At 42.5% G+C, this 23,446-nt stretch overlaps 1 protein-coding gene across 1 annotated transcript in view; it reads left to right on the top strand.

Moving 5' to 3' along the window:
* LOC124794649 (proteasome activator complex subunit 4-like) overlaps nt 1-23,446 on the top strand; it is a 228,268-nt gene that overhangs the window by 41,147 nt on the left and 163,675 nt on the right. Inside the window, exons 10-13 of the mRNA XM_047258171.1 lie at nt 18,212-18,427; nt 18,514-18,612; nt 19,809-19,946; nt 20,655-20,870. Of these exons, the coding sequence (XP_047114127.1) occupies nt 18,212-18,427; nt 18,514-18,612; nt 19,809-19,946; nt 20,655-20,870 (669 nt within the window). The remainder of the gene's footprint in view (nt 1-18,211; nt 18,428-18,513; nt 18,613-19,808; nt 19,947-20,654; nt 20,871-23,446) is intronic.

The following is a 23,446-nucleotide window of genomic DNA, read 5'->3' on the forward strand; positions in this document are numbered from 1 at the left end:
ATAGCTACTGCAACCTACATCCCTGAACCTGTTACTGTGTTCAAGCCTTGGTTTCCCTCTGGAAGTTTTTCCCCCGTACCCTTCCCTCCATTACCAAATTGGCCATTCCTTGATGCTCCAGGATGTGTCTTTTCAACCTGTTCCTTCCTTTAGTCTAGTAGTACCTTACATACATTTCTGCACCCATAACTTTTATTCAGTATCTCTTCATTAATTATGACATCTGCCCAGCTAATCCTCAGCACCAAATTTCAGAGGATTATATTCACTGCTTTTCTGTACTGTTTATTATCTGCATATCAGATGACAACTGAACCATGTTCTTCGTCATCAGTTTCTTTGATGTTCTATCATCTCCTGCTTAAATGAGAGACATCCAGTCTAAGACTCCTCCTAGCCCTTCTAAAGTGGCGTGCAGTCATCCACCCAACCTCCACAACAACATAGTCCATCCCTACATCTACATCTACATCCATACTCCGCAAGCCACCTTACGGTGTGTGGCGGAGGGTACTTTGAGAACCTCTATCGGTTCTCCCTTCTATTCCAGTCTTGTGTTGTTCATGGAAAGAAAGATTGTCGATATGCCTCTGTGTGGGCTCTAATCTCTTTGATTTTATCCTCATGGTCTCTTCGCAAGATATACGTAGGAGGGAGCAATATACTGCTTGACTCCTCGGTGAAGGTATGTTCTCGAAACTTCGACAAAAGCCCGTACCGAGCTACTGAGTGTCTCGCTTGCAGAGTCTTCCACTGGAGTTTATCTATCATCTCCGTAACGCTTTCACGATTACTAAATGATCCTGTAACGAAGCGCGCTGTTCTCTGTTGGATCTTCTCTATCACTTCTATCAACCCTATCTGGTATGAATCCCACACCGGTGAGCAGTACTGAAGCAGTGGGCGAAAAAGTGTACTGTAACCCACTTCCTTTGTTTTCGGATTGCATTTCCTTAGGATTCTTCCAATGAATCTCAGTCTGGCATCTGCTTTACCGACAATTAATTTTATATGGTCGTTCCATTTTGAATCACTCCTAATGCCTACTCCCAGATAATTTATGGAATTAACTGCTTCCAGTTGCTGACCTGCTATATTGTAGCTAAATGATAAAGGATCTTTCTTTCTATGTATTTGCAGCATATTACACTTGTCTACATTGAGATTCAATTGCCATTCCCTGCATCATGCGTCAATTCGTTGCAGATCCTTCTGCATTTCAGTACAATTTTCCATTGTTACAACCTCTCGATATACTACAGCGTCATCTGCAAAAAGCCTCAGTGAACTTCCGATGTTATCCACAAGGTCATTTATGTATATTGTAAATAGCAACGGTCCTACGACACTCCCTGTGGCACACCTGAAATCACTCTTACTTTGGAAGACTTATCTCCATTGAGAACGACATGCTGCGTTCTATCATCTAGGAACTCTTCAATCCAATCACACAATTGGTCTGATAGTCCTTATGCTCTTACTATGTTCATTAAACGACTGTGGGGAACTGTATCAAACGTCTTGTGGAGTCAAGAAACATGGCATCTATCTGGGAACCTGTGTCTATAGCCCTTGTGGACGAATAGCGCGAGCTAGGCTTCACACGATTGTCTTTTTTGAAACCGACGCTGATTCCTACAGAGTAGATTTCTAGTCTCCAGAAAAGTCATTATACTCAAACATAATACGTGTCCCAAAATTCTATAACCGATCGACGTTAGAGATATAGGTCTATAGTTCTGCACATCTGTTCGACATCCCTTCTTGAAAATGGGGATGACCTGTGCCCTTTTCCAATCCTTTGGAACACTATGCTCTTCTAGAGACCTACGGTACAGTGCTGCAAGAAGGGGGGTAAGTTCCTTCGTGTACTCTGTTTAAAATCGAACTGGTATCCCATCAGGTCCAGCGGCCTTTTCTCTTTTGAGCAATTTTAATTGTTTTTCTATCCCACTGTCATCTATTTCGTTATCTACCATTTTGCCATATGTGCGACAATCTAGAGAAGAAACTACAGTGCAGTCTTCCTATGCCTGTGGCAGTCCCAAACCCTTGCCACCACCATTTCCTATTCCTGCCACATCAGAGGACGGAGGCCAGGCCACCTGTGAAAGCAGTCATCATATACCAGCTCTGCTACAATCATTGTACAGCTTTTTATATTGACTACCAGCCAGCTGACTACCAGGATTAATGGCCACCACCAAACTGTGGCCGAGATCAAAGTGGACCACCGTGTGGCACAGTATGCAGCTGAATATAACATGCTTGATTTCAATTGCTGCTTCACAACTGGGCCATCTGGATTCTTCCCTCCAGCACCAGCTTTTCTGAACTACAAAATTAGGAGTTATCCATACAAAACATTCTCCACTTCTGAAATCATCCCAGTCTCAGCCTACAGTAACATACTGTCACCCCCCTCCCCACTTGACAGTTTCTGCCCCCTCTGTCCTGTTACCTCCCAATTCATATCCCCTAACTCTCACTGTGCACCGCTCTCTGCCAACACACACACATTGGTCTTTTCCCATTCTCTGCTCGTCTCCTTTTCTGTCACCTCCCTTCATCCCCCGTAGCCTCTCGCTGCTGTGCCTGGCAGCCTTGTCCTGTCATCTAGTCTGTGTATGCTCTGCCAGACAGTGCTGATTCCTGTCCCTTCACCCGTATCTTGTGAACTGGGCTTGCTCGAAGGCAACAGTTCTTCAGTACCATCGGGCTCTTCACTCTTGATCTCTGTATATTTATTGAGAGTCTGAGTTTCAAGTATGAGGTATGTAGCTCCATCTGGTTTCCTTAACTAACATTGGATTATTGTACATACTTACGGTACACTCTATAATCCTATTTTCAACCATCTTTTGCACTTCCCTGTGCACCACTGATCATAAACTCATAGGAACAGGGTAAGACTTACAAAAGAATGGTGTGGCATCCAGCATCTTAAATTTTGATATATACTCTCCTATAATTCCTGGTTTACTGGAAAATACTCCTTTGTATCTAAGTAAAATATAGGGTTATTTTTGTTTGGTTGTTTATTAGACCCTCATGTCTTCAAATTCATTTGTTTCATAAGATCATTGACCCCTCCTGTTGCATTATTGGCGGCCACTACCTTAGCTATAGTTAGTAAATAAGCAGAGTTGATTTCCAAATTGTGCTTACTGAGTTAATTTTAAATGGTACTTCATATGTGCAGTCTTCATTTTTCCAGTTACTTCCTTGGTTCAAAAATCTAGCAGTACCTTATGAGCTTGTAATCAATCTAAAGCAAGCAGTACATCTAAGTTTATATTAGGTGCTACCAATAAAACCTGCATTAATGTAAAATTATTTATTATTATACGTTACCCAGTTTCTTTCTTTAGAAGTTGCCTTTTCATATTTTTTTTAGATATTATTGAAATTTCACTACCTGAGTTGACGTGAACATCTTCTGTACCAAAGATCTTCCTGACTACCTTTGGTTTAATTTATTCTTCTAATAACCACTCACTTCTTGGAATGGTAAAGGCGATTATCTTTTCAACATACAGGTCTATAAATGCATTGTAATGTCCTGGATCCTGGCCCTTAGATGTAAATATTGGAGAGGGGTTATTCGATTGACTACTGTCAACCTTATTTAACTGACTATAATTCCGCTTGTTTCATAATATTTACTTTCATTTCTTCTCTGGAACTTGGATGAGTAACAGTTTCCATAATAATTTTCCACCTGTCAGTTTTTGCCCAATGTATAATCTTTGCAGTATTTATTTAACATATCCAAACCCTCCATAAACATTAACAGATTATTAATTGTTGCCTGTCCCTGGTGCCAAACCTCTTTTCTCACATGATGTGGTAATCTTCGTGCTAATACTGTAGCATAGTGAGGGTCATCTAAGCAATTAGATGATTACTTAGAGATTTCACCCGATACCATTCCTTATACTGCTGTTATAAAATTTGCGGTTAAGTAACTTGAAATCATCCAGGGATTTAAATTCTTCAGAATGTGCTATTCTCTACTTGGCTGCAGCCCCCTTCAAGGTAACTGTGTGCAAAATTTATTTTCTTTGAATCCTTTAGATAATGGTCTAGAAAATACTCTCAAAAAATATGTCACATGTAGCTCTACCTCTGGTTTAAATTTTGGTGACTGCTGAGACAAATTTTCCTAATTGCAGCTCTTCGATTAACTCTCTTAACTCTCTTGACAGTCTGATGTTTTCACCAAACTACTTTTTTTCGTTAATTCTTCTTTAGTTCTTTTTTAATCCTTCCCATAGTATTTGAAATACCTCTTTATTTTTAACAAAATCAACTGCAGAATTAGGTGTACTCAAGGTTGAGTCAGTTCTCTCTTGCGCCTTCTGCTCAAGTAGGTCATTTATTTCTTCCTACCCTCAGGGGCTCAGCATTCATTTGCTGAATACGGGCTTGGCGACCCCAGGGTTCTTGAGCCGGGGACTGGTAAGCGCCACCAGTCCTCTGTCACCGTAAGCTCAGGTCATTATTCAGCGACCACTGTGTGGCGCAGCAGTGGCTGTTGTGTGTTTCGGAGAATGGTGTTCTTGGCATCACCGCCTGGACTGCAAGGAAGGTAGCCTCTATAAAAAGAAACCTCTACCTCAAGGTGTGCTATGTGCTGAGGAGGTGAATAGCTGTTGAGGTAAAAACAATCTTTAGCGGGCAACCTCTGGGGCACCTGCTGCCCTCCAGTTGTATAAGGCTTGCTCAGGCATGCAGGGCTCTGCTTGGGTCGACAGTTGTTTCCCTAGCATCTCGTGGGATCCCTTTGGAACTGTCTCATGAAATTACTACTCCTGATGGGACGGGTGTACCGCCAGGAAGCACCTACACCCACTCCTCAAAGAGAGCTTGGTTGGCGAGTCCTCCCGAAAAGAAATCTTGAGAGTAATAGTAACAGGGCATTAGTTTGCCATAACACTTTCATTGTAATCAATTGAAACAGGGGAAGCTTTGAGAAGATATTCCCTTTCTATATTCCCCCCCAGGGGGTCCACAACTCTTTTGTGGATACGTGCGTGGCGAGCACGGGGCCCCGAGCCATTGCAGCCTTCTTTCTCTCCCGGGCTGCATTTCCTTTCCCTTCCCCTCCTTTCCCCTCCATACCCCTTTCCCCTCCATACCACTTTCCCCTCGCCCTCTCCTCTCCCTCTATTGGTGTCCTTGCTTATGTTGCCCCTGATCGGAGTGGGTGGTATCAGGGCGGACGCTATGCAGATGAAACGCATACAGGTCCAAAACTCTGGCCGCTCTTCTGCGGCCGTCTCTCTGCGTGGTACTGATTCCTCAAGTGCTGCTTCTCTTGCCCCTTCGGCCTTCCCTTCCGTGGCTACCCCCTGGGAGGAGGGTCAGGCCCGTCGTCTAGGGGCAAAACCTTTCCCCCGTTATCTAGTTTGCACCAGGACTGATGGAGATACTTTCACCAGTGTCAAACCTTTATTCTTTGTGGAACACATTGAAGACAAGTTCGGCGAAGTGGACTCCCTGAGCAAGATGCGGTCGGGTTCGTTGCTGATAAAAACTGCTTCGGCTGCCCAATCTGCGGCCCTTCGTGCCTGTACCCATCTTGGCACAATACCCGTGTCCATTACCCCTCACCAGTCTCTAAATATGGTACAAGGTGTGACTTTTCACAGAGACCTCATCCTTCAAACTGATGAGGAACTTCGGGACAATCTCGGACGGCGGGGTGTTCACTTTGTTCGGCGTGTTCAGAAGGGTCCTAAAGATAATCGTATTGATACTGGTGCCTTTATCCTGGCCTTTGAAGGGGATACCCTTCCTGAGAAAGTTAAGATTATGGTCTATCGCTGTGATGTGAAGCCGTACATCCCACCTCCTATGCGGTGTTTTAAGTGCTTGCGTTTTGGCCACATGTCTTCTCGCTGTTCCCAGGACCCTCTCTGTGGTGACTGTGGACGTCCACTCCATGAGGGGAGTCCCTGTGTTCCCCCTCCTGTATGTGTAAATTGTCATGGTAGTCATTCTCCACGTTCAGCAGATTGCCCAGTCTATAAGAAAGAAAAAAAGATACAGGAGTATAAGTCCCTTGATCGTTTAAGCTACACAGAGGCCCGTAAGAAATATGCACGATTGCACCCTGTGTCCATGACATCTAGTTACGCCTTCGTTACATCTTCATCCCTTCCTCCCCCTTCCTTACCCCCATCCCGGACCCCTCTCCTTCCCCCCTCCCCTGCGGCTCCCACACCTTCTCCTCTGGGCGCTGCTCCCCCTCCCCAGCCGGAGAAGTGTCCCACTCCTTCGGCGTCTGCCGGTCAAGGGCGCCTCTCCCGGGATGCCCCTTCCCGGCACCTTCCAGGTCAAAGGTCTGCTGCAGCGCGGCGACCGCGAGAGCCGCGGTCTATCGGCCCCCAGGTCGCCCGGTCTCTTTCTGTTCCTGATCTTGCTGCAGCTGGCTCCATTATGCCACACAGCCCTCCTCGATCTCAGCCTGAAAAGAAGAAGAAACATAAGTCCCGGGACAAAGAGCCTCTGGTGTCACCGGAGGTCCCTTCCCCGACTTCACAACCGGATTCTGACCTGTCGTTTATGGATGTCGCCCCCTCCTTGTCGGTGACGGGTGGGGACCCGGCGGTATGACTGGATTTAGCGTGTTTAGCCCTCATTTAAACCATCGTTCTGTGGTTCTCCAATGGAATTGTAATGGCTACTATCGTCACCTTCCGGAATTGAAATCCCTTCTTTCGTCCTACTCAGCAGCTTGTGTGGTTCTCCAGGAATCTCATTTTACTGATGCTCACTCACCGACCCTCTGTGGGTTCCGTGTTTTCTGTCGAAATCGGGTCGGACCCTTGCGGGCTTCTGGTGGCGTTTGTACGTTGGTCCGTACAGACATTGCTAGCACGTGGATTCCTCTCCAAACTACATTGGAAGCGGTTGCTGTTAGGGTCCACTTAGACTCTGCAGTCACAGTATGCAATCTTTATCTCCCTCCTGACAGGACTCTTACACCTGCTGCCTTAACCACCCTTCTTCAGCAACTTCCTCCTCCCTTCCTCCTCCTTGGGGATTTTAATGCTCATCATGCTTTGTGGGGCAGTGCCTTTCCATCTAGACGAGGTCTTCTTATAGACCAATTTATTGCAGACCACGACCTGTGCCTTCTTAATGATGGCTCCCCTACTCATTTCAGTGCTGGTCATGGTACCTTTTCTGCCATTTATCTTTCTCTTTCTTCTCCCTCTCTCCTCCCTTCATTACACTGGTCGCCACACGACGACCTTTGTGATAGTGACCATTTCCCGTTGATTATCACGCTCCCTTCCCGCTCCCCGATGGAGAGGTTACCTCGTTGGTCTTTCCACCACGCCGATTGGCCTCTATATACAGCACAGGTCGAGTTTTCTCCCTCTTTGTCGGGTTGTATTGATGACGTCCTACGTGACGTGTCTGACGCGATTGTTCGCGCTGCTAACCTTGCTGTCCCGCACTCATCTGGACAATTTCGTCGTCGGCAAGTCCCGTGGTGGAATACGGCCATTGCCATTGCCATCCGTGATCGCCGTCGAGCTTTGCAACACTTTAAGAGGCACCCATCTGTAGCCAGCCTTTCTACCTTTAAGCGCCTTCATGCTAAGGCCCGTTATTTAATTAAACAGAGCAAGCGGATATGTTGGGAACGATTTGTTTCTTCCCTTGGTTCCACTGTCCCTCTGTCACGGGTATGGGCTACACTTCGCTCTCTCCAAGGTTGCCATCGGCAGTCCACCCTCCCAGGCCTTCACCTCCCAGATGGCATTTGTACGGACCCATTAGTTCTCGCAGAACATCTTGCGACCCATTTTGCAGTGGCATCAGCGTCGGCCTCCTATCCAGCTGCTTTCCTTCATCAAAAACAGCAGGCTGAAGCTGTCACCTTATGTTTCACCACTTGTGAGTCAGAATCTTACAACGAACCTTTCACTGAATGGGAATTTCTTTCTGCTCTATCTTCTTCTCACGATACGGCCCCTGGCCCAGATTCCATTCATAACCAGCTGCTTCAACATCTCAGTGCTCCACAACGGCACTATCTTCTTCGGGTGTTTAACCGTATCTGGCTCCAGGGTGACTTCCCTTCTCAGTGGAGGGATAGCATTGTGGTTCCTGTCCTTAAGCCTGGTCAGAACCCCCTATCTGTTGACAGCTATCGGCCAATTAGTTTGACCAATGTTGGTTGTAAGTTACTTGAACGGCTGGTTTCCCGTCGGCTCACTTGGGTCCTCAAATCTCGGGATCTATTGTCCCCTTACCAGTGTGGCTTTCGAGAGGGACGATCTCCAATCGATCATTTACTTCGCTTGGAATCCGCAGTTCGGCAGGCTTTTTCCCAGCGCCGCCATTTGGTTGCAGTGTTTTTTGACCTTCGCAAGGCCTATGACACGGCCTGGCGCCATCACATCTTACTAACCCTTCATCAGTGGGGTCTTCGGGGCCCACTCCCGATTTTTATCCGCCAGTTCCTGATCCATCGGTCATTCAGAGTTCGAGTTGGTACTGCTTTTAGTTCTCCACGGACCCAGGAGACGGGCATCCCACAGGGTTCTGTCTTGAGTGTCCTTCTTTTCCTCATTGCTATCGATGGACTTGTGGCCTCTGTCGGTCCCTTGGTCGCCCCTGCCCTGTATGTGGATGATTTCTGCATTTGGGTTAGTTCCTCCTCGATGCCATCTGCAGAACGGCAGCTCCAGGTGGCTATACGGCGTGCCTCTGCATGGACCCTCTCACACGGGTTTCAATTCTCTCCTTTAAAATCGCGGGTGGTCCACTTCTGTCGCCGTACTACGGTCCACCCTGATCCAGAGCTCTATCTCGCTGCACAAAGATTGCCTGTGGTTCCACAGTTTCGTTTCCTAGGTCTTCTTTTCGACAGCAAGCTCACTTGGCTGCCCCATATCAGACTCCTGAAGGTAGGATGTTTCCGTAAACTCAATGTCCTTCGCTTCCTTGCCCACTCCTCTTGGGGTGCGGACCGTTCCCTCCTCCTCCGTCTTTATCGTGCTCTAGTTCTGTCACGTTTGGACTATGGTTGTCAAGTTTATGGTTCAGCTGCTCCTTCCACGCTGCACGTGCTGGATCCGGTCCACCATCGTGGTATCCGTTTGGCCACCGGTGCCTTCCCTACTAGCCCTGTTGATAGTCTCCTGGTTGAAGCTGGGATCCCCTCCCTTTCTGTTCGGCGGTCCCAGCTTCTGGTGTCTTATGCCCTTACTATCCGTTCTTCTCCCGCTCATCCTTCCTATTCTATCCTATTCCCAGACCATGGACGTCGCCCGCCTGACTCCCGCCCTCGGGCGGGTTTACCGGTTGGACTGCGCCTTGCGTCTCTTAACCGTGATTTTCGGCTTCCTTTTTTGTCCAGTCTTCCTCGCTCCCTCCCCTCCACCCCTCCTTGGTTAGTTCCTCGGCCTCGAATTCGGATGGATCTCCGCCGCGGTCCGAAAGATTCCATCCCCCCGGTGGTGTTCCGTTCCTTTTTCCGCCAAATTTTATGGGAGTTTCGGGATGCTGTTGTTTTTTACACTGATGGCTCTAAATCTGCTGATCATGTTGGGTATGCCTTCACGTCCTTTGTTGGAACGGAAAATCATCTACTGCCACCCTCATGTGGGGTGTTTACTGCGGAATTGATGGCAATTTCCCGGGCCCTTACCTTTATTAAACAATCCCAACAAAACCGCGTTTTGTTATGTACGGACTCGATGAGTGGCCTTCTTGCTATTGACCGGTGTTTTTCGCGCCATCCCTTGGTCTCTGCCATCCATGACCATCTCGCTGATCTTCACCGTGCTGCTTGTTCCATTGACTTCCTATGGGTCCCGGGCCATGTGGGTATCCCGGGTAATGAGCTCGCTGATCGTTTGGCTGGGGGAGCAGTTACTTACCCCCCGTTTTCTGTAACCCCTCCTGCAGCGGATTTACGGCTTCACATCAAATCCCACTTTGCACAGTCATGGGCCAATTCTTGGGAGGCTACTCCACTGTCTAATAAACTTCGTGCCATTAAGGTGAATCCAGGCCCATGGCGTTCTTCCTTTCGCCTCTCCCGCAAGGACTCGACCACACTGTGTCGTCTCCGCATTGGCCATACCAGGCTGACCCATGGTTTCCTTTTGCGTGATGAGCCACCCCCGCTATGTGGTTGTGGAGCCTTCCAGTCAGTGGCCCACATTTTGGTTGAATGCCCCCTTCTTTTGGCTCTGCGTGCTAAGTACAGACTCCCCCACACTTTACCTTTGATGTTGGCTGACGATTCCCGGATGGTCTCTCTGGTTCTAGGTTTCCTCCGGGAGAGTGGTTTTTATTCTCAGTTTTAAAGTTTTTAATCTCCCTCTGGTGTTGGGGCAGGGCGGTGAGTGTTTGGGTGTCTCCCACTGTAGGCAGTGTTCAGAGATTCCTGATTCACCTCCCTGACCGGGATCCTCTTTTCTTTCCCTTTTACTCTGTTTTTACCCCTTCTTTTTAAGGCTTGGTTAGTTTTTCTATTCCCATACGTACTTTCTGCATTATAGCAGTTGTACCTTTTAAGTCACAGGTGGTCTTGCCTATGCTGCTTCAGCATAGTGTTGGGTTCGTTCTCTTGCCAACTTCCCTCATTTGTTTTTACTATTGACAACGTGACTGCCCTTTTACGTTTCCCCTTTTTCCGTTTTATTGTTCCGACTTTTCTGAGATGTCCCGTTAGCAGACTGGAGTCTATTTGAAACAAGGGACTGATGACCTTGCTGTTTGGTCCCTTTAACCTCAAACAACCAACCAACCAACCCTTTCTATATTCACAAGGCATTGGAAGGTATTGCTGGGTCTGAAAAGTGTCAAACGACTTCGTAATGGAATGCTTTCAGTTGAAACCTGCTAATTCCAACCAAATATCCAAGCTTCTGGCATGTAAGGCCTTAGGTGACTACCCAGTCGAGGCTGAGTTGCATGACACCCTTAACTTTAGTAAGGGCATGATTACCTGCTCCGATACAATGGAGGTGGACCCCTCGGAGTTACGTGAAGAGTGGAAGAATGTGGGTCTCACGGAGGTGCAGAATTATATGAAGACAGTCAATGGCAAATTGGAAAATCAGCAGTATTTATTCTAAAGTTTAGTACTACAGAATTACAGTAACATATCCTTGCAGACTATATCCACCTTAAGGTTCGCCCTTTTGTTCCTAACCCCATGCGATGCTGTAAATGTCAAAGATTTGGCCATACCAGTATGGGATGTAATGGGAGGGCTACATGTGGCAATTGTGGAGGCTCTGCTCGCAAGTCAGGAACTTCTTGTACACTTCCTCCAAAATGTGTAAACTGTTTTGGGGATTACCCATTGCGGAGCAGAAAGTGTGGGGTTTACGATGAGGAAAAGAAAATTCAAGAGTTAAAGCAATGAGACACATACCTTATGGTGAAGCTAAAAAGGCTTTCAAAGCCATGCAACCACCAGTTTTTGCTACTTCTTTTGCACCAGCCCTTAAGGCACCATTCACTAAGTGTGATGCCTTCACACGAACTCAGACCACAGAGTCAAGTACGAGCACATGCACTTGTCGATGTATGTGTGGGAGAAAGGCTCCACTTGCAACTGAGGTCATTCGGAAGCCGTCAGCAGTAGGCTTACCACCTAAGCCACATACCACTCTCCAACATCAGAAGGCAACTAAGTCATCCCCGCAACCCAAACAACTACCTCCTTCTGTCACTAAAGAAAAATGTCCTTTGAAAAGTAGTTCCAAGTCCAACAAAGCAGCAGGTAAACCTTCGGATTGATGAGCTCTCTCACTTTCTGATGGAGATTATGCTCTTGAGGATATAGACTTCCAATCGGAAGAACCAGAGAGCACGGAACCGGCTAATGTTCCCCCTGACCTCCCCGGTAAAACACCGTCTCCGAGGGAGAAAGAAAATAACCACCATCGCTAACCAATGGCTTCCACAGTGCCTCTGTGATGCAGTGGAATTTGAATGGATATCGCTTACATTAGGAAGAATTGCAGCTGCTGGTCCAGCATAAACCTATCTGCATCTGCTTTCTAGAAACTCATCTTAAAGTCACACACACGCACCTGCATTACGGGGCTACCACACATACAGGAAGGACGATACTTCTGGAGACAGGGTTAAAGGTGGAGTGGCTATTTTCCTTGATGACAGATGCCACACCTATCCTGTCTCTCTTAACCACAACCATGCAAGCAACTGCTGTGAAAGTTCTTTTTACCCTTTACTATTACAGTGTTCTTTGTACCTGCCCCCCAATGATGCTTTGGATGCAGACGCGCTGGCAGACCACCTCCAGGCACTCCCACACCCATTCCTCCTTGTGGGGGACTTCAGTGCCCACAGTGTGCTGTTGGGTTTGGCTACTACTTGCTCCAGGAGTCGGATGATCGGGCGACTTGTCCATTCTGAGAATATCTGCCTTCTGAATGCGGGTCAGATGACTCACTTGTCCACAGCTACAGCGTCTTTTTCAGCTAGTGACCTTATTTTTGTTCTCCAGCCATTGCAGACTCAGTTCAGTGGGGAGTGGCTCCAGATTTACGTTCTAGTGACCATTTCCCAGTGTGGATCTGTCTGCGGAGTAGGACAGTGGCCAGCAGGATACCACGCAGGTGGATGATACAAAGGCAGGGTGTCTACAACCTGGGACAACTGGGAGATCCGGGAAAAACCTGGGAATTTTTTCATCCTGGAGAAAACTGGGAAAAACCCGGAACTTTTTTTGAATTCTGGGAATTTTTGATTGTTTTTGTTCTCATTTAAATTTTGTAATTTTGACTGGTAAGAACCAGTACTCTAACAGAGGATATTACTGTATCCTCCTACTGCAGAATAATACTGCAGCAATAAAACATGAATGAGAGAAAAAAACTGAAATAAAACTTAAATTGCAAAGGAAATGCGCCATATACAGCAACTAAACACAGTGCTCATACAAGCGTCTGCCAACAGCAAAATGTGTCAAAGGTTTTAAGAAGACTATTCAATGCTTTGTAACAACAAATTGCCTCCGACGAGTATTAGATTTGTTTTAGCAGTTACGAGTGGGATCATGTGCATGCACAGTACCTTCTTCCGCATGTGGCTGTTGGCTGTGTAAGCAGGTACAGCAAAAAAAAAAAAAAAGGTGGGGGTGCGGTGCAGCTAGGTGCTACCGGGAAAAATTTTACTGGCGCGCCCAAGCTGCCAGATTGCGCAGCAGCCCTGGATCTAGGAGTGTGTGTGTGTGTGTGTGTGTGTGTGTGTGTGTGTGTGTGTGTGTGTGAGTGAGTGAGTGGGGGGGGGGGGGGGGGGATTGATTCATATTCCTGAGGAGAAAACCTTGTTTCACAAAGCACCTAGCATCCAGTGCACGTTGGTCTATCGGGTATTCGTATGACTTTGAAATGTGTCCCTGTTGGCTTTTGAACGTTCTTGAACACATTTTAAGTTGATTTCTGAATGAATCATAAGTTGATTTGTGAATGCGTGCATAGTGTACGTGATGTCGCTGTCAGTGGAATACTCGTCGCATATAGAAATAAAAAAGGGGCTATACGAGCTGAGCAGAGTATAGCCGAACGAAAGAAAGCCAACCACTGTCTGATTATGTGGTTGATTGGGTTTGCGAATGATGAGATTTGTTATGATTACCAGCGAAATCCATAGATTCAGACTACCAGAGTGCAAATAAATGACTAACAGGAAGAACAGGTAAGAAAGATTATTATGTGTTATCTTCTCGGTGTGTCCAAGAAAATGAAATTTTGACAGAAAAGTTTTGGCCAGATCAATTTACTAGCAAGGGCCAGTTGTACAGTCTCCGGCTAGCAGCCACTTTAAGGTCTATTCTGGAAGTAGCGCGGAAAACGCGTTTTACGAACACGTAATAACGCCTAACCCAAGAATAATCGCAGGATAACTAAACTGCTGATTCTGGCAGAGTTGGTCAAGTTAACCGGCAAATAAGCTTTGACACTGGCGGGAATAGATACAGAATTAGTGATGACAACATTGTTTGTTAGAACGAGGAAGGAGAAGAAATGGTGAAATCACTTAAATTATGGAAGAATATGACGAATCCAAATTTATATAAATATTTCGCACTGCTAATTTTCAATCTCGTGCTTGAGAAACTGGAGCGTATGAATGAAGTGTAAAACTATTTCCTAGCATAAAGCCTTTTGCATGTAGTAAACTTAATAGGCATTTGATATTGGTACTTTGTGAATTATATTCTGGCGTGCTATAAAAATGACCATTTCTGCCAAAACAGTCTCGTTTATTTGGCGTGTGTTACAATTGCTGCAGTATTATAAAGGCCTATTTTGTTTTATCTCGCAGATAGTGACAAAATACAGGTTAATCAGCTCGAGAAACCATACCAGTCTTGGGCCTATTTGTAATTACAGCTTTTTCAGTACTAGACAGCAACATTTCGATTTTTCATGTAGCAAAACATTTGACGATCTTTGATGAGGTAACAGATCCTTTCGCAGAAAGGAAAGCACGCCATGTAAAGCTGTAGCAAGATTAGAGAGAGAAAATTCTAGGAGCTAAGGATTGAAGAAATGTGTACGGTCTTGCTTGTCTCTTTTTCTTTACTGGGTTTAGGTATCCTATAATTAATTTTATGTCACACAAAGCAGCAAGTTGTTAGCTAATAGGGAATAAAGAGTGCAAATTTTCTGAAGAGTTTTTTTTTTAAAAAAAATAACAAAAAAGGGGGGGGGGGGGGGGGGAGGACAGGATGTCAAACAGGCCGACTGGAAGCAGGAGAGGCACCATAGGACATTTTAAGTTCCACTGTCCTGAATATAGTTTGATGGCATCCAGAACAAAATATACACGTTTCAATTCCACAGACCGAAATACAGTGATGTGCGATAGAAGAATTCTGTGTGAAGAGGTGTGGCGCTGCACTTTGGCACACTTAAGATCAAATAACATATCTTACAATTCCTCGGACACGTATGTTTTATACATCAGACTCTTCAGAAAGATGTGCACTACAAAATGAATATATTTTTGAAAATAGAGGGAAATATTCCACGTAGGAAAAATATATCTAAAAACAAAGATGATGTGACTTACCAAATGAAAGTGCTGGCAGGTCGACAGACACACAAACAAACACAAACATACACGCAAAATTCAAGCTTTCGCAACAAACTGTTGCCTCATCAGGAAAGAGGGAAGGAGAGGGAAAGACGAAAGGAAGTGGGTCTTAAGGGAGAGGGTAAGGAGTCATTCCAATCCCGGGAGCGGAAAGACTTACATTAGGGGGAAAAAAGGACGGGTATACACTCGCGCGCACATGCACACACACACACATATATCCATCCACACATATACAGACACAAGCAGACATATTTAAAGACAAAGAGTTTGGGCAGAGACGTCAGTCGAGGCGGAAGTGCAGAGGCAAAGATGATGATGAATGACAGGTGAGGTATGAGTGTATATTACTATTTCTACTTGTACTCGGGTCTGCTTCTACTGTCACCTCCACATCAGTGATATTAGTATCACTTGAGTTATGTGATTGCTGTCCTACATTTATTAGCTTTGGGACTCTTTCACCAAAATTTTGCTCACTCAAAACTATGCTATTGCTGGTCCATAATTGGTTCCTTAGTTACCTCCTCATGAGGATTATATCCATTTTCACTTGCCTCATCCGTCACTTCCAAACTCTGGGTTGCATTGTTTCGCACTCTCCTCGTTCGGGTGTATATTTTTCACAATTAAAATATCAATATCAGCACAACACACAATAATTTTTTTTTTACAACATATTTGAACAACTGCGCTCTGTTCAAAGATGATTGTTTGTGATAAAATCAAAATATACTTTTACCAACCATAGAATTGTTCTTTTATACTATGTCTATCCTACTCATACCTGTGAGTATCTCATGATAGCCGTGAGTACTTATCCTTTCCAATGGGTCGATTTTCATGCCCCAGTTTGCGGTGCAAAGTGTATATACTGATGCCTCTTCTTTAGTCTCCTCCTTGTTTCTTGTTTATCTCTTTTTCTTGAGATCTCTTGTGAAGAGACACGATACAACATGTTCAGTAGTGGCATGGGTCAATCAATGAAGTTACACAACAGTTAGCAATTTAACTTTTGAAACTGCAGGTTTATTGGCATTTCTGGAAATAAAATCACTTCTCATACTTTCATGCGGTCAGCAAATTTTGTGTAACAGTTTGTATGTGTAATGGGACTTAATACGTTGCAAATCGTTCTAATGAATTAATTAATCTGCATTACAGTGTTACTAAGCTACGTTATCAACTAAGTGATATGTGTCTCAATCAGAACCTTAATATTTTGAATGAACTTTCAGTTCATTTTTGTCAAAATCAGCACTTGTCTCAAAATTAATTTCCAACTTCGTGCATTACGTCTAAGTGCGTTTGCAACAATTGTACACGATTCACTGGACAGCTTTATCTCTAAGTGATAACTCATCTCAAAGTAAAAGCCACACATAAATTCACACATTTTCATGCACACAAAATTCAAAACACCTTTATATTAAACAGGTAAATTATCGCATGCAATTGCTAATTAACATTTCCCATTCTGAATAAACGTCAAGAACTTGTATTTCATAATCAATAAAATTTCATAGCTTGAAAGAAACTATTAGTTTCCTAAAACGGATTCAGAATACAGCCTAGACGATGACGTCACGAATTGATACCTGCTTGGAATGAATGAAATACCTGTACTGAAAAATACTGTCCGTTGAGTAATTTACTGACTTCTATAAGAAATTTGGTACCCCTTGCATCGCTATAGGAGAAAGTAACATATCACTTTTTTGAAATAATTTCTTTCATCTCAATGTGTACATGTGTGAAGTCACAGAGAAAAGGCTATATGTAAGGTATGAATGTAAGGCTCTCCTCCCAAATACCAGGATCAATTGCATCCAAATTTTAAACAGAAACAACAAATTTCACAAGTATCAGCATTGTGGTGTTTATAATCTCCTGATTACAAGAAGAGCAGAGATATAGACAAAAACTTTTTTTTTAGCCCCTGCCATATAGGCTGCCCTGCATGCCTAACATGTTGTGATAGTATTGGCCTGCTTTATCAACCTGCTTTGTTGTCCAGTCTACACAGCAGGGGGATAAAACAGTTTTGAAGTCCCTGACATGTAAGCTGTCATGGATGAGAGCTGTTATCAGCCTACTTTATCAACCTGTTTTGCAGGGGCCATGTGTGTGGATGGGCAGGGCTGGGGGAAGGTTGAGATGGATAGAGTAGGAACTGGACAGAGAGCGGAGAGCAGGGAAAGGGGGAAAGAGCCTGAACTGCCTTAGTTGGCAGACTTGTGTGCATGAGGTTTGCTTGCTTTTGTGAGTGAATGGTGTGTGTCTCTCTCTTTCTGATAAAGGCTGTGGCCAAACGCTTATGTGTAGATGTCTTTTAATTGTGCCTGTATGCAACTTAGCGTGTCGTCTTTATGATAAATAGCAATCTGTCTTTTCCTGCATTGTTAATATTCATACCTTGAGTTTCCAGTGTTTGACAAATGTCATTGACTATTCCAGCATCACTTGATACATACACTTACAATCTCTTCTTGAAGCACAATGTTCAACATTTACAAAAGTATGTTGCTGTATGAGACTTGAATAAATCTTCAATACTACTCGATGATGTTAACCTCTTCAGCTGTCAGGAACTGGGGCAGAGCTCTTCTATACTAGGCTCTAGATAGACCTCCTTTCTATGCAGCTGCTTTGTCGAGAGAGAGAGAGAGAGAGAGAGAGAGAGAGAGAGAGAGAGAGAGAGAGTAGGGGAGGGGGAGGGGGGCCGCATGTCCCCTTCAGAATTTCCCATTTGTCTTTATGAATTGCAGCAAGTCATCCTTAATGTCTGTGATTCAATGCACATTGCCGACTGTGATGTGGCACTGCAATTTTCGGGCAATACCACATACTCACCTTGACAATGATTGGAGGATTTCCAGAAGAAAATTGAATATATCTCAACTACATGCCGAAAGAAGCCATTGTTATAATATGTAAATAACTATGTACATATGCATTTGTAGATGCATCTGATCAAAGAACACAGAAAGATGTAGAAATAATTCCATTGTTTGCATAATTTTTTTTTGAACATGTTAACTAGAATGTCTCACTTAATGGTGATTGTAGTGTGTTGTTTATTTTTTAATATTTTCCACAGGAAGAAGAAACAGTTTGCTTAGCTACTGCAGACTTTGAAGACTTTGTGCTTCAGTTTCTGGATCGATGTTTCACGTTAATAGATAGCAGCTCTCTAGAGGTAACACGGTTAGAGAGAGAGAATGACAGACGGAGCAAACTTGAGAACATGGCAGAATGTGCTCTTGGATCAACAGTCACAGCTTTGCTGATGCAAACATCTCCCAGTATTTTTAAAGTACGATTGTTTTTCCTGAAATTTTGGTGTTTCATTTGTTTGTGATAATGTGTGAAGCTCTTTCTACTAAAAGACTCTTTTTGCAGTCGGCATTGCGGAAATTACATGCACTTGTCATTGGGAGGATAATGGAGACAAAAGTTGCTGGACAGTTTGTTGCTGCCATTGTTCGATCATTTTCTAAGGTCTGTATAGAAATGGTACATTCTTAAATTACAAAATGTGGAAAGGATAGATTGCTGGTCAGCACATAGAGGAGGCATTTAGTTGTAGACAGGCACATTGAAAAACACGGTATAATATTTTAAGCTTTTGGACAAAGTAATTCTTCCGAAGCAGAAAACACACATGGCAATGGGTGTGCGAGACATCCATGTGTGAATGTGTGTGTTTCCTATTTCAGAAAAAGGACTTTGTATTAAAGCTTAAAAATCTTAAGTGTCTTTTTCATCGTGCCTCTGCGACTACATGGCTCTTCTATGTGGTAAGTAGCAATCTAGCCTTTCCATATTGTTATTACTCCGTCCTGGATTTTCCATTGTTTAGAGAGAGAGAGAGAGAGAGAGAGAGAGAGAGAGAATGGAAGTGGGGGAGGAGAGAAGTTTTTTTTAGAAAACATGTTACATAAGAGTAAGGATACATTTTACTTACCATATGAATAAATACTGTCAGAGCTGACAATAGCCTTTTTTCAATGGTTTTTCTGCTTGCTAACTACATAACAGGACTCAGAATAAAGACAGGTGTTATAGACATTGTGCTAGTAAGAGTGAAGAGCACAGAAAACAAGGAAAGAGTGGGAATTATAAGTATGTGTTTAGATAATCAAGGGAAGGGCCTGAAGTGCATAAGAGTCCTTGTTTGCATCTACATGAAAATATCTGTGTTTAGGCTAGAGTGAGATGTGCTTCAGTTTTGTGTGTGGTGGGATATTAAGCATATTTCAGCAAAGATTATACATTAAATTTGGAGGTGTAAATTGTCACAGTAACTATTTAGACAAATCTGCATGTGACATTGTGTGTGTGATTGTGTGGATGTCATTTTTTATTTTTTATTTTTTTTATTTTATTTTATTTTTTTTAAAGATAGGATTTAAAGACTTTATGAAGTATATCAGAAATACATATGAAAAATCAATTTAGCCATAGATATTAATTGCAATTGTTTTCTTGAATATGATTGTTTCATTTGTTATGTTTACGTTACTGACTTCAGATTCAAAATAGTGAATGTGCATTTAATCTAAGCCGTTGGTGTTTTGCCATTGAAATGAATTGATGTTTTCTGTTTATCATGGCTGCTGATAACTTGCTGTTTACAGCATTTAAAAACTTGTATTACATAGATTTTATGTAAAATGTACTTTTTCAAATTGCAGGTGAATGCAGAAGAGACTCTGAAATCATTAGTACCTCAGTTTTGCAGCAGAATTCTTATCTTAACAGAGAATGATGAAATATTGAAGGATGAAACACTTGATGATGAACTGTTGTACAACTTATTGATACTTTCAGAGGTGTGTATGGTTGCTAGTGGAATATAAGTAATGGAAACATTGAAGGTGACAACTCACCATATAGCTGAGGCATTGAACTGTTGATAGGTACACACACACACACACACACACACACACACACACACACACACACACACACACAAATTTGCATGCATGCAGTGTTTCCTTGTAGCTGTGAAGAAAGTATAGTATGTTTCCTCAGTTATGTTATTGTGACTGACTTAACTACACAATGAGTTGTTACTTTTACTTCTTCCATTATTTGTCAAATAATCTCAGTTTGAAGCTCAGTCAGTTAATGTAAGTTACAGTGAAGTTCATATGAAGACACTGCTTAACCGATAAGCTTCTTGAACCTTAAATTCCTCGTTTTAAAGGAGGTTGTGATTGAATGATCTCTGTTCTTTATTTTTCTCAGACGCAAGGCATTTTAGTTAATTGTCTTGATCTTATCTGTGAAAAACATGAAAAAACTTACTTAATTTTCTTGTATCTTTCAGGTCCCCATAATCTAGCACTTCTCCCTTAACCCTTACTGAGGATTCCTTGGTTTTGACCTGCGGCTACCATATTTTTACATTACTGTTGATTTATTATTACATGTTTTTTGAGCAAGTCTATCCACTTATTCTTTCATAGTGTTTTTTACTTCAATTGTAACATGTTTTAATTATGCCATAGTAATTAACACCGGTTTCTCTTTTCCAGATTGTTGACTGTGATGGGAAATGTCTTATTCCATACATCCCTTCAATACTAGAAGTTCTTGACCGTACATTACATTTAACTTGCCGCGATGGTTATGTTTTCTCCAGCAAAATTTTACGAAATGTTCTGTACAGCCTAAGTTTTATCATGCCATTGGAGTATAGAAGTTCAACAGAATCATATGACAGTCATGTGAAAGATTACTTGCCAATAAGAGTGAGTATGCTGGTTTTTTGCTTGCCAATAATAGATAGCTGTGAAAAATATCATTGATGATAGAAACTTCAGGTAGGAATATCAACAGTACAGGAAAAGACAGATTACTACTTACCGTAAAGAAGACACATTAAGTTGCAGACAGGCACAATTAAAAGACACTTACATAAAGCTTTTGGCCACAGCCTTCAGCAAAAGAGAAACACACAGCATTCATACACACAAGGAAGCATACCTCACACACATATGACCACCAAGTCCAACAGGGGCCAGAATGCCTTCTGGGAGAAATGTCTTTTAATTGTGCCTCTCTGCAACTCAACATGTCTTCTTTATGGTAAGTAGTAATCTGTCTTTTCATACATTGTTTATTGATGATAGAGGTAGAGCATTTTAGTTTTGTCTTCCTTGTTAGTACAGTGTAACTATTATGCAGGCTCAGTGACCAAGCAGGAACAAAAAGTAAAGTATTTTTTAGTAATAAGTTATTCGTGCCACAGTTAGGAGAGAATTAATGTGGCATTTATCAGAGGTAAAATTAAGATAATTATGTTAAAAGTGTGTTTTGTCAAGTAATGTTGGCAGATTTTCCCATTGAGATGTCGTCAAGGATCTGTAAGTTGACAACTTGTCACTAGATTTTGAGTAGTTATTAAGAGAAGAATGTGTAGGCAATTTGTTTATATAGAAAAGTTCCACAAGGTTTCATAATTGTGCAATTTCTGTTATTATCATAACTGAATGACTTTAAACAGATGTTCAAAAACTGTAATGTTTTTGAATTACCCAAGCATACTATTCACAAGTCCAAGTGAAAGACAAAGCCCAGATGATTGCCAAACATGCTTACAAGTGGTTGACAGCAAACTGGTTAAATCTTAATGTCACAGTGAGATTATACAGGGTTTATATGCCCTGAGACAACCAAGAAATGTGGGAAAAACCTGGGAATTTTTTCATCTGAGGAAAAAGCTGGGAAGGACCTGAGAGTTTTTTAGAACCCCATGAATTGTTAAGTTTTGAGTTAAATTTTTGTAATTTTGACTGGTAAGAACTGATATTCTAACAAAGACTTTTACCTTAGCCCACTACTGCAAAATAAAACTGCAGCAATAAAACATAAACAAGAGAAAACCGCCAATATAAAACTTATGTTGAAAATAAGATGTGCCATTTACAACAATAAGACTCAGTGTTCACACAAATGCCCGCCACCAGCAAAATGTGTCAAAGGCTTTAGGAAGAAGACTATGCAATACTTTGTAGCAGCGGACTGCTTTCGATGAGTATGGTGTCACAACAGTTTAAATTAGATTTGTTTGAGCAGTTGTTTTAAATTAGATTCATTTGAGTAGTTGCCATTTGGCTCATATGCATGCGCAGAGCTGAAGTTGTGTATAAGCAGAATCTTTTCCTGCTTCTCACTATTTGAATTGTGGATGTGAGATGTATTAAGCAGTAGCTGCAAGCTGGCAGATTCATGCCTGCACAGAGCAGTTGGAGTTGTAGTGTGGAGGAGTCTCCAAGTGACCTGCATTTACGTTTTGTGATTTTGTTGTTCTCTATTCGTTTACAACTCTCACGTCAAATGAAAACAAAATGGATGTATGTGCCTGGGAGGTATCAAATGAATTAAAATACATTTGCACCATTTCAGAGAAGTAAAATATGATATTAGTTTCAATTTTCTGATATTATTTTATTTCCACACTATTGGCAATAAGGCACTAATCACGTTGCAGTTGTCGGTGTGCTAAAGAAATATGACTTTCATTAATATTTTCCGCAGAGGCAGTCCGTTCATTTGAAATAAAGTGTTTAATTCCACACTATTATCTAGTTTCAACTGTTGCTGTATTTCAGCTTCTGGCATGTATGACATTATGCCATAATAAAGAAGCAAACATGAGATGATACAGTAACGGTATTCCAAGAAAACTAGATCTAAAAAAACCACCTTGAAAAGCTTTAGCAGAATTTTACATATCTGCCTACTGTGAAACACAGTGTTTTTTATCACAAGACATGTTTCAACACTTGTCTGTAGCCTCCTTTAAACTGGGTGTTATTTCTTAATTTGTGTTGTTTACAGAAAGCCGTTCTTCACTAAATTATAAACTGGCAGCCCACCATTTTGTATCATTGTAACTCACCACAAGACTTTATATTTACTCCTGGAGTAGAATGTAAACTGCCAGTTATACATTTTCGTGCCTTCACAAGTAATTTCGTTAATTTTTATACAGTTTGAAAAATTTATGAAAAGCTTATTGTCATTAGTTCTGATACATATGAACAACTGTTTTTTATTATAATTTTTTATTTTTGCAGGAAATTTGTATTTCTTATTACCAGCATTTTGCAGTGCTGTGTGGATGTAAACTTTGCTGGAAATACTACATAACATTAGTGCAGAGTAAAAAAAAAATTTAAAAAAAATCTATGTTGTTGACACAACATCACAAAACATTAGAGTATTTTGAGTTGTAGAGTCTAGTTTTGAAATGAGTATTGTGCCAGAGACTGCTCTCTAATTTTGCCTTCCTTATCTAGATAGGATATGAGAAAATAATTGC

This window comes from Schistocerca piceifrons, chromosome 4, assembly GCF_021461385.2.
Source record: "Schistocerca piceifrons isolate TAMUIC-IGC-003096 chromosome 4, iqSchPice1.1, whole genome shotgun sequence".
In the NCBI taxonomy this organism is placed as follows: Eukaryota; Metazoa; Arthropoda; class Insecta; order Orthoptera; family Acrididae; genus Schistocerca; species Schistocerca piceifrons.